The sequence below is a fragment of the Manis pentadactyla genome, chromosome X (genome assembly GCF_030020395.1).
Source record: "Manis pentadactyla isolate mManPen7 chromosome X, mManPen7.hap1, whole genome shotgun sequence".
In the NCBI taxonomy this organism is placed as follows: Eukaryota; Metazoa; Chordata; class Mammalia; order Pholidota; family Manidae; genus Manis; species Manis pentadactyla.
The window spans coordinates 62357968-62369671 of record NC_080038.1 but is presented as its reverse complement, the minus strand read 5'-3'; the positions used below and the strand labels follow the sequence as shown (position 1 = coordinate 62369671).

Sequence of the window (11704 nt, the reverse complement as noted above, 5' to 3'; positions counted from 1 at the left end):
GGGCCCAAGATACAGCTTAATCTTGAACCAATCGCTGTGGCGGGGAAGAAGCAGAGCGTTGATTAGCAGCCCAGAAGGTGGCGGGCCCTGGAGGTGAACCCCTTCATCCTTTCACCCCAAGAGGCAGGCAGAGGGCTGGCACCCCAAAAGGATGATGGGACCCTTTATGGGAAGGGGAGGAAACAGATGCTGGACATGTGAGCAATTTCTCTATTTGCAATTTGCCACTGCCACTTCTGTGTGTTTGCCTAATGGGGTCCTCTCAGGTTGGACCACCCTTCCCTTCAGGGTTGCCTGCCTAAATCTAAGCTGACCTTTCAGGGCTCCTCATTCCGTCTTTTGTCTACCTCCAATCAGCCCCAAGCTGGCCCAGAAATTCCCACTTAATTTCCTCATCTAACGGACCACAGCACTTACTGGTGAGACTTGGGTTGGTGGTCACTTGAATTTGAGAGGGTGGCACCTCTGGGGGCTGCAAGCCCACCTTGGGAACATGAATGCAGTCTTAATTATAAGGGTTCCTTACTCGGCCTTCCTGGGTATCAATAGTGTCTGCTACTGGAGATATTTGATGTATTTTATTGAACTGAATAGCATACTTAAGAGAACGAGCAGTTTTCAAGCCCCCTCAAATATTTCAGAAGCACTATTCACACAGTTGAGAATGTGTTCCAGTCATTCCAGGCTCTTCATCAGAACAGGTCCCCAGAGTAGCTCTCCCATCTGGGCTGAAGCAATATTTCACACTCAGGAACAAGAGCTGGTGCCAATAGTGCAGTGCCGTTGTGGTGGGGTCTCCACCTCAGGCTATTCTTACTGCTCAGCACGACTGGTGTGTTCCCAGACATCTCCAGACTGCTCAGAGCCTGGGAGAGGGATTAACATTTATGTGGTTCTGGAAAGAGGATTCAACTGGGCAAAAGGGGCCTATCAAGCCCCCTTCAGTACCCCACCAGCTCCCAGCCCAGCCTTCCCCATGCCTTGGGACTTTCTGTGCTTCCCTTCTGGTTCACTCCCTGCCTCCAAACAAAATAAACCTCTCATTTCTAATTTCTCAGGAAAGATAGAAAGCTCCTAAGCTCCCATTTGAGGCTTGAATGACCTGAAAACCTCGATGAGGTTATTCACTTTAGGCTTACACACCTCCAATAAAGAGAGCTTAGTATCTTTGAATACCTCTAATTATCAGAACATTTTTTCTTATGCCAAACCAAAATTACTTCCCTACTGCTCTGCCTTGTGGTGCTGTGGGGTCACACACAACGTTCAGAGATAGGTCCTAGATTTGTGTGTGTGTGTGTGTGTGTGAGAGAGAGAGACAGACAGACAGACAGACAGACAGACAGACAGACAGAGACCAAAAGGGACACAGAGGGATCATAGAGATCATCCAGGTCAGTGGTTAACAAAGTTTTTGGTTAGCTTAATTCAGGAGCAATAAACATATTTAGGAGGTATGTCTTTCCCATTCAAAGTGTAGCTGGGACTTGATGGTTGAGTAAATGTGCATTTGCATAATTCCCCTAGAAAAGACTGACAGCTATAAAAAGGAACCAAAAAGAATTAAGAAGACGACTTCTTTCTGAAACTAGGTACAGGCCACAGCAGCATAGCACAACCTTGGTACGTCCATGTGCAAAATAATTTAAACCAAACTAAAGTGATGACACCAGGAGAAAAATGCAGAGGTTACCTTGCTCCCCCCACCGCCCCATGACAAAGAACAGTAAACTCTTTTTTCAGTTTCCTTTGTTTTCTATCTTTTGCTCCAAGGGCTAGGTTTTCCTTTTTTTTCTTTTCTTTCTTCTTTTAAAAAATCTAAATGGAAGCATAAGCATTGTTTTTAGCTGTGCTTGATGTTATTTTTGCGATGTTAAGCACCATGATGAAGCCAACACAGTATATAGAAGCATATAGTTTAAAAGTAAAAGCTCACCATCTTCCTCTTCTACCCACCCATTTCCACCCCTCTCCCTAGAGGAAGCGATTCATATGGGTGATCCAAAAGTTATTCAAGTAGTCCTTACTGAGGATACTGAGGTCATATCTAGATGTTTGCTTTGACAAACAACACTGCTGAATGCATGAAATATAATGTTGTATAAAATACACATCTGCAGCACAGATCCCTGCCCTGTCGACTGCTAGCTCAAAAGCTATGTGTACTTTATTTGGTAGGTTAGATTTAGAGTTATTTCTTAATTCATATAGTCCAAAATATCAGACGTTCAAGAGATTACATGGTGAAAAGCCCCCTCCTATCCAGCCACCTGGTTCCCCCCCTCAAAAGCAGCTAATACTATCATTTTTAATATATACTTTGGTCATGCACAAGCAAAACTGTGTTTTTGTATCTATAAAAGTACAAATGATAATGGGCTTATGCATTTTAAATTTGACAGCTATTGCCAGATTGCCCTCCAAAGGGATTGTACCTATTGATACACCATCTACAATGCTTGAGAGTGCCTGTGTCTGCATTCCCCCATCTATACAGCACATGAGCAAACATTACTTCTTTGCTCAGCTGGCTGATGAAAAATGGTATCTCATTTAATTTGTATTTGCTTAATTTGTAATATTACGAGTAAAACTGATGTTTACATGCCTGCCTCCCTCTCTAGCCTCTTCCCACAGCTCCCTCACCTCTCACCTCTATCCTCCTGTTCTTCTCACAGGAAGATACCCTATTCTTCCACTCCTGCCTCTGCTCTGGCTGCATTCTCGGCTAGTCCCTCCGAAGCTGCCCTGACACCCCAGGTCTGACGAGATGCCCTTCCTCTGTGCTTCCTTCCACAACAGCACTGGTCATGCTGCTTCATTTCTACTGTTTTCCTGTCTGCCCCCTCCATGAGACAGCAAAGGCTGAGACCGGCTCTTTTTACCTCTTTATCAGCAACCTCTTCAGTACATTTTGAATAAATGGACGAATGGCAGTTTCAGATTGAGGTCACTGGAATGCAGCTATTTTGTGTGACTGACTGAAAAGAGATTTACCCTCTTTTAGTATGAGAAAGTAATATACGTGGAATGTGGCCTTTCAAATCTGTGGCAAAATGGTGGATTACTCAATAAATGGTGTTGGGCTAACTGGTTAATTACCATAATGGGGGAGAATCAATTTATGTCCTTATCTTATACTCAATCTCCAGGTGCTTATGTTAAATACAGTTAAATATAAAGAGAAAGCATGAAACACCCAAAAGTAAGTATACATGAATATTGATCTGACCTTGGGATGGGGGAGCCCTTTCTAAGCATGATACCAAGACAGAAACCATAAAGAAAAAGATTGATTGCTAAGAGTGCATTACAATTTTAAACTTCAGCTTATGCAAAAAGTCAGAAACAAAGCTGAAAGGCTAATAATATACAAGAAAAACCATTTTTTAAAATAGCCAGATGACAAGTGGAAGGACCTATTAAAAATCCGTAAGAAAAAGACAAACTTACTCATAGGAGATTAAAAAAGTGTCAGAAACAGGCAATAAATTAAGAATTTTTCTGTTTCTGTATAATGAAATAGACATGCTAATAAACACTTATAGGAATATTCTACCTCACTAGTAATCCACAAAGGGTCAACAAATGCAACATTTTTCACCTAACAAATTAGCGAAGATGATAATTTTCAGTGTTGGCAACTATATAGGAAAATAACACTCTTGTACCCTGAGAATGTAAACTGGTGCAATCTTTCTGGAGGCAATTCACCAGTATGTATTAAAAGCCTCTCCTTTTGACCTAGGCCACTTCTGGAAATCTCATCAAAAGGAAGTAATCAGGAAATACAGACAAAGATTCAGCTACAAGTATATTACAGTGGCATATTTATAGTAGTGAGAAATTGAAAGCCATCTAAATGTCCAACAATAGACTAGGATAAATTATGGCGCATTCACAGGCTAGAACACAGGCATTTCAATATCATTGTATTAAAGACTGTTTAAGAATACAGGGAAATGCATATAATGTATTGTTAAGTTAAAAATAAAATGTAGCTTGAATAGAATAACGATTTTGTTTTTTAGAACATGTGTGTCTACATGTTTGTGTAGAAGAAGCCTGGAAAGAAGATACTGACTGGTCTGAGGAGTCCCTGCACACAGGCCACCCTGTCCCCAGGAGGGTACTTTGGGTGATTTCCAGGGGCTTCTGCTTTTGCTTTACAGCCCAGGAAACCCTGGTGGCAAAAGCCGGGCTCCACAGCCTTGGGAGAGGCTCTGCTCCCACAACAGGACCTGTGGGAAGCAGCCAAGTGGCCCCAAATGTCACTGCAGAGAAAATAAAGGAGTAGTTGTTACCAGAGCTGTTAATGTTATGTTCTTGGGCTCCTGCATAATGATACTAATGGTAGCACATGTATTTTCATTTCATGCCCTTAGCATCCCAAGAGATATTTCTAAGATTGGTATTCATTGTCCCATGTTATCGATGAGGAACCTGAGGCCCAGAAAAATAAGGTACATTATGACTTACTCAAGTCACAAAACTGGGAAGTGGGTGGATGGGCTGAGCTTCAAAACCCAGAAAAGTACACGTGGCTTTTGCACACGAAATTGCCCAGAATAGTCACTTTCCTCACTGACTGTTACAAAATGGAACAGGCTACAAACCCTTTGTGTCCTGCCAGCTCCCACAGTGATGGCCCCCTCTTGCTTTGTGCTCTGGGCCTTGGTTAGGATCTGATCTGGGTTAACTCTTCCCTGTGCTTCCAGCTGAAGGCAGAGCCAGTGGAGGCAACTGGGACAGGTCCAGAGAGATCTTAAGGGTTCCCAAGAGAGGAACAGTTTTTTCTCTCTTATTCAGGGACATACCTGTAAAATGGGACTCTGCTGTCTTTGTTTGGTACAGTCTGCCAAAGAGTACTGTGGGCAGCACCAGCCCCTCCCCACTCCCAGCAAGGCTCCCATTTTCCAGGCAGTGCCCACCTCACCACCCTGTGGCTTCTTCCCTAGTCAGTGTACCCTGCCCAGTCCATGCCCACTTTCTTAACCAATGCACCCTTCTCCTGCAATAGTGCCATGTCCCCATCCAGCATCCCCCACCTCACATGCAGAATCCCCTCCCTAGCAAGTCCCTCCTCCCCTAGCCAGGAATCCCCTCTCAAGCCCTTCCTTCTTCAAAGCCAGGAATCCCTTTTTCATCCTACATCCATTGGTTCCCTATAGCAGCCAGGCCAGGCCCCTGGTCCTTGTCACTACCCTATTCCCCACTCCTCACCCAAGTCCACTTCCCTAACCCTGCTCCTCAGTCTATACTTCCTGAGGGCCAGGCCATCTTTGCCAGGTTGTCCCCTTTCTCCATCTTATGTGGCCTCACCCAGCAGATCACCCTCCCCCATCAGAAACCCTTACCCTGCCTGGGCTGCAGAAACCAGCCATGCCTTCTTTCTCAGCCAGGCCCCCTCACTTAGGCAGGCTCTCTCCATCCATTTATGGCTTCCTCCCCAGCTAGGCCCCCTTCCCCAGCCAAGGCAAGCTCCCCAGACCTGGTCCTTGCCCTGCTAGGCAATAGGCAGGCTTCCCCTATACCCACCTATAACCCCTCCCCAGGGGAGCCACAACCTGCCCCAGGTTGTTACCCCTCCCCAGCCTGAGCCCTGGCTCCCTGACCCAACTCGATTTTCCCTTCCCAGGCTATATCCCCTTGCCCAGCCAAGCCCCTTTCCCCAGCCTCTGTCCCCTTCTTTAGATTGGCCCCCTTTCTGAATCCACCATCTTACTGGCTTGTGTCCACCTCTCCAGATTCTAAGCACTTACCTGGTAGTTTCCCACCCTCTGCCTCGGCCGGGTCTCCTTATCATCCTATGACCTCCAGCCTCCCATCATCTCCAGACAGGCTTCAACCTCAGCCTGTCCCTTCCCCATGCAGGCCAGCCCCTTTGCCTCCCAGAACCCCACCCCCAGCCAGGGCCCATTCCCCAACCTGAGACCCTGTTGACAGTCTCCTTAGCCAGGCTATCCTTCCCCAGGCAAGGCCCCTTTTCAACCCTATGTCCCCAGAAGGTACCTCCATCCCACAGCCAGGCACCTGTGCCCAGCCTTTTCCCTTTTCAGCTGGATCACTTTTCCAGAGAACTGCTTCTTCATTGTCCTTTCATAGTCAGCCTCCTTCCCTAGTCAAGCATCCTTCTCTTTCAGCTCTCCATCACCTCCCAGCCACATGACCTTCCCCTGCCAGGACCCCTTCACCCACACATGCCCCCATGCTAAGCCAAGCCCCCTTCTCCATCTAGGAACTCCTTCCCAGCTGTAAACTTCCCTCCCCTGCCAGGTTCCCCTCATGGAGGGACCCACATCCTCTTCCCCAGTCTCTGCTCCTTTTCCCAGACAGAACCTCTGCCAAGCCCTTCTCTAGCTTATTCCCCTTCTTCAGCCAGAACTCACCCCATCCCTAGCCTGTGCCCTCTCCTCAGCTAGGTCCCTTTCCTCAGCCATGCAGCCCTTATCCAGGACCGTTGTCAGGGAACAGGCCCTCATTCCCAGGCAGGATCCCTTTGCTAGCAGGCCTTCTCTACCCGCTAGGCCCTGGCAGGTCCACGAACCTGCCTAGTACCCCATGCCCAGCCTATGTAGCCCTCAGCACTCCAACCTCTTGCAGCCAAGTTCCTTTCCTGTGCCTCCCTCCTCAGGCAGAACCCCTCCCCGCCATCAGAGCCCCTTGTTCACCAGGCCAACATTCTCTGCCAGGATACTTTTACCCTCCATTGCCCCCTCAACCGATTCCACCCAACCAAGAGTTTGTTTCTTTTCCAAGACAGGCACACTGCCACATCTAGGCCTCTTCCCCAGCCTATGTCCTTCTCCCCAGCCTATGCCTACTTTCCCAGCCAGATCTCCTTCCTGCCAGGTGTCCTTCGCCAGCCTTCTGCACTTCAACATCCAAAGGTACCTTTCTCATTGTTTGCTCCCTAACTCAACTAGGCCTCCTTCTCCCTGCCAGCCAATCCCTCCTTCCCTAGCCAGCATCCCTTATGACCCCTTTCCTCGCCATACCTCCTTCCCTGCCCTGTGTGCCTGTCTCTTGCCCAGCCACATCCCTTTCCTCTGCCTTCCCTCTTCTCCAAGACAATCTCCAATAAGCATGCTTCCCCTGCCTGGTCCCATTTGCCTGCTTAAGCCCCCGTCCCTGGCCAGGCCACCTTTTCCAGCCAGTGCCCCAGTGCCTTGCTGTCAGGCCCCACCCTCAGACATCTTGCCAGTCCTAGCCAGGCTCCCTTCTCCTTCCATGACCCCATTAATACCATATGGCCCCTCTCCAGCCTGTATCCCCTAAGTCTCTTTCTCCATCTAGATGGACCCAATTCCCCAGTAAGGACCCCTTCTGCTGCCTCTGCCCCCTTCCAGGGCAGGTCCCTTTTCCCAGCCAGTGTCTCCTTCCCCACCAGTCTCCTTTCCTCTTCTACTCTCAACCTCTCCCACACCTCCAGCAAAGGCCCCCTTCCCCAGAAGGTGGCCGAGTTCCCAGTCAGCTTCCCTTCTCAAGCCAAGCCCTCTTCCCCTGCCTATGCAACCCACCAGCTGGGGTACCTTCTCCTCCCAGAAGCCCTTCACCAGCCTATGCCCCTGTCCCCAGGCCAGACCTCTTCGCTTGCCAGGAATCTGCCCATAGACAGGCCCTCTTCCCCAGCCTGTGTCCTCCTACTCATCTGGGTCCCCTTATCCATCAAAGCCCCCTACTCTAGCCAGGCCCCCTCTTTGAAATTGTGCCCCCCCAGTGCAGCCCACCCCAGGAGAGCACCCATCCCATTTCTAGAGGTCTTTATGAGCCTTTGCCCATGTGCCCCATCAGGCCCCCTTCACCCATGCATGTCCCATACCCCATGTAGGTCTCCTCTCCTAGCCAGGTTCTCTTCACCACCTATGCCCTGTTCTCCAGCTAGTCCCCCTCCTCAGCCTATTCCCTTCTCCCCCACCATGTCCTATTTTTCCTCCTACACCTTTTCATGGAGTGAAACATCAATTCTGGACAGTCTCAGGGTAAAGTTCCTGCTTAAATCCTTCCCAGAGAAATACTCTACTCCAGGTCACCACCAAGACTGAAGGCCCATTGCTCCTTCCAAAAACCTCATCTTCCTGGCCAAGCCCCTGCTCCCTAGCCCTCCAGGATTCCTTTGCTGAAATAGATCTTAGGATACAAACTCTGTATGAGCTAAGTCAGCTACACAAAAATAGAGAACCAGATATTATTTAAACTGTTTTTATTTTTGAAACAAATTGCATAATATATTTTCTTTGTTTTTTGGATTTACATATTTTATTGAAAATTCAGTGTGTACAAAGAATTGTTTTTTAATGAATTTAAACTCTGAAATACAGGATCTTAAGGTATAAAAATTTAGAAATTGTTTACTGCAAATCATTTCACTTTTACTATTCTTTAGGCAAATTCAAGATATCAACAGGTCTCAAATATCAACAAAAGTATATTGCTCGCATTTCTTTTGCCTCACACCAGTTGTAGATAGAACAAAATGGATCAAGTATTTTAATACATTTTAAAATCTCTTTTTAAATACTTTCTGTTTCTAAGAATTAAGGAAGATTACTAAGTCCAGATCTTTCACACTTCAAACCAGGTGTATCAACTACTTGACTAAAGTCATGCCCTTTAAGGCCTCTGAGAATAAAGGACAATTACTATTCCAGACCTCCCCCGATACAGTAAGGGAAGCTCTCTATCAGTTTGTCTCTTTTTGTGTCAGACCAGTTGTAGATACAATGAAACAACAGATCAAGTACTTGAACAAAGTCATCCCTTTCCTATATTCAATTAAGGATATGAAGTTGAGAGCTTTCACATCTTGGAGCAGCCCACATCCAGCCTATCAGTTTATATCAATCTACTTTAGATGCTTAGCACTTACATTTGACTTCTAAATTTAACAAATACTCTATTATTTAGAATTCAGCAAGCATCAAAACAACTAAAGTTGATTTGGAGCCACACAAATTTTTATGAACAACCTAAATACTAACAAGAGCTCTCGTTCATAACTTGAGACATCTCCTGGGCTGCCCAGCTGAAGTAAAAAGCAAAGCAAACAACAGCCTATGATGCATTTTCTTGCCAAAGAACTAAGCACAAGGCATTTGCAGCGCATTTCAACTACATCAAATCCAACCTTGCGAAGAAATCCCACATTTTCATGGGACCACCTTAATTTTGCAGAGCCAAGAATTTATCAAACTGTTTCCATTTTTCTCTCAAAGTTATTTGCAAAACGACCAATTCTCAAGGGTGAGGGGGGCAAAGCCACAGAAGGGCCAGAAGTGGTTAGAACTGAGCGAACGGTCACTCCTTCACTAGAAAAAGGAAGGTATTTCTGTTCCTGGGGCGAGTCTCCCACCTCCCACCCGGGGAGAGGATCTACAAGGGACGGAGGGGAGGAGCGAAGGGCCGGTGGAAGAGCGAGCGGGGCATGAGGAGTGAGGGGCCTGAATTGTGAGGAAAACAAGGACCACACTGAGAAAACCCAAGTTAAGAAATGGAGCCTACTGAGGAGACGCAGCGGCGGTGGCCTCTGCTGGAGTGGCGACAGCAGCGGCCCTGGCAGTGGGGGTGGGGGGCCTAGAAGAGAGGTGGGGTTAGGCCCCCAGCAGCGCTGGCCTTGATTGGCTTCACCGAGTTGTAGTGCTCCCCGAGGTTGCTGGTGTAGCGCATGTAGACGAGGGTCAGTGGCTTCCTGGTGTACTCCTCCCCAACGACAACGATGGGTGAGTTGGCCTGGATCACTTCAATGAGGGTCTGCAGGACGTGCGACGGGGCCCTCAGCTCAAGCTGGCCTCCTCACGATACTCTGCACACGATGTTGTCGCAATAGTTCATGAAGTTGTCACGGCTGTAGGCACTGCCTGTCTCAGTTTCGCTGAAGAAGGGCAGGAAGTCGTCGACGTGCTTCCGCAGGTACTCAGCGGTGCGGCCCCACAGGCTCTCCACGGTCATAGAGAACACCAGCTGGTCTTAGATGGCATGGTACATGCAGTGGTGGTCGGCCGGGATAGCCCTGATCTCCAGATTCTTGGACCACAGGATGGCAGCAAGCTTCTCTTCCTCCTCATGGTGGAAGCTGGCCAGATGCTCCATCTCAGCCTTGGTGATTCTCGCCTCGGGCTCTCTCTCGAGGGCTGCCTTTCTTTTGCACCTTCTCTGAGCCCTAGAGACGTGGGGAGGCTGGTTCTCGAGATCCATCTTGTTAAGATCTTCAGTGACAGAAGCGATGCTGCTGTTATCTGGTAAACTCTCTTCAAATTTCTCCAGCTCCTGCTGGTGCTTCTGCTCCATCGCAGCTTCTAGGCGGGCCACATCTAGGAGCAACTGCTTTCTTCTCTTCTTGTCGTTCTTGGGGACCAGACTCTTCATGGCCTGGATGCTGGCCTGCAGCTCTTTCTTCTCGCTGTGGTGGTGCAGTATCATCCACTGATGCTCACTCTGAGAATCTTCCATGATGTTTAATGGCAGGTGAAAATCGAACTTTGGTGGCAGTGAAAGATACTGGCTGCAGTTCCGACTAACAGCTCAAAGTCCCCAACAAGCAGCAGGTCCTCCACCTCCCCTCGCCACTTTGCTCTGTTTACCTCACTGAGGTAGCCGTCAGACTATTCACTGCCCTCTCTGCCATTGGCCACTCGCTCCCTGGCCATGCCCCCTCGGACATGCCTGGCACTCCGATTGGCTGTTGGCAGAATCTTATGCCCCCAGTGGACCCCCATAGTAATGGTTGCTTTGGTTTTAGCTGGGGTGGAAACCCTAGGGTAAAAGCCCCCCTTTGCCGTCACGTGCCCCGGTCAGGCTTGCAGAATTTTTCGCGGATTCTTCTAATCATTTCGAAGCTTGAACACAGGGCAAATGCTAGTTATATTTGAGAATCACATGACAAATACTATACCACAAGCTAAATGTGCTCTGTCGCTGGACTGCCTATTACTCTTAGTTTATAAGGGAGCAGTGAAGATTTCCGTGGTTTTTCAGGTTCTGTGACTGGTGAACCCTTAATTTAGTGTATCAGAACAAAGACATTTCCTCATGTTCCTGGGAACAGAGTCCTTTCAGGTTAGGCCTCAAATCCTTTCTGTCTCATCTCAGTGTAAGAATGCAATGGCCACTCCCCTTAAATTCTACTTACAACTGAGCAGACCTCATAGCTTGTGCCAACAGAATGCACCTACTCTAAACTCCTCTTCTCCACTTCTTTCTGATTATTTTAAATCTCTAAAAGCTCTAAAAAGTAAAATATAAAATAAAGCCCTAAGTTCTTTCAAATATGCTCTCATCTTGCCCCACCCAGTTGATCTGTGTCTTAAATACCCAAATAGGAAGGCCCTTGAGACAACCTTCCCCTCCTTACAATTGAGGAAAGGGGACGTTTGTCCAAGTCCAAGTTGTTACATATCTTTAAGTTTCACTCCGTTTTATTGCTAAGTAGTATCCCATGATGTGGATGTTTTGTAGTTTGTTTAACTGGTCACCTGTTGAAGGACCTCTTGGTTGTTTACAGGTTGGGATTATTACTAATGCACCCATTATAAATATCCCTATGCAGGTTTTTGTGTGAGCATAAATCTTCATTTTACTGAGAAAAATGACTCAGAGCACAATGGCTGTGTCATATTATAAGGGTGTGTTTAGGGTTTTTTTTTGTGTGTGTGTGTTTTGTTATCATTAATCTACAATTACATGAAGAACATTATGTTTACGAGGC

At 47.3% G+C, this 11704-nt stretch overlaps 1 protein-coding gene across 1 annotated transcript; it reads right to left on the bottom strand.

Moving 5' to 3' along the window:
- Positions 1 to 9573: 9573 nt before the first annotated feature.
- On the bottom strand, positions 9574 to 10449 carry OTUD6A (OTU deubiquitinase 6A). Its single transcript, XM_036907297.2, is given in 1 exon segment — positions 9574 to 10449. A coding segment is annotated over 1 exon segment (876 nt).
- Between the last annotated feature and the right edge of the window lie 1255 nt (positions 10450 to 11704).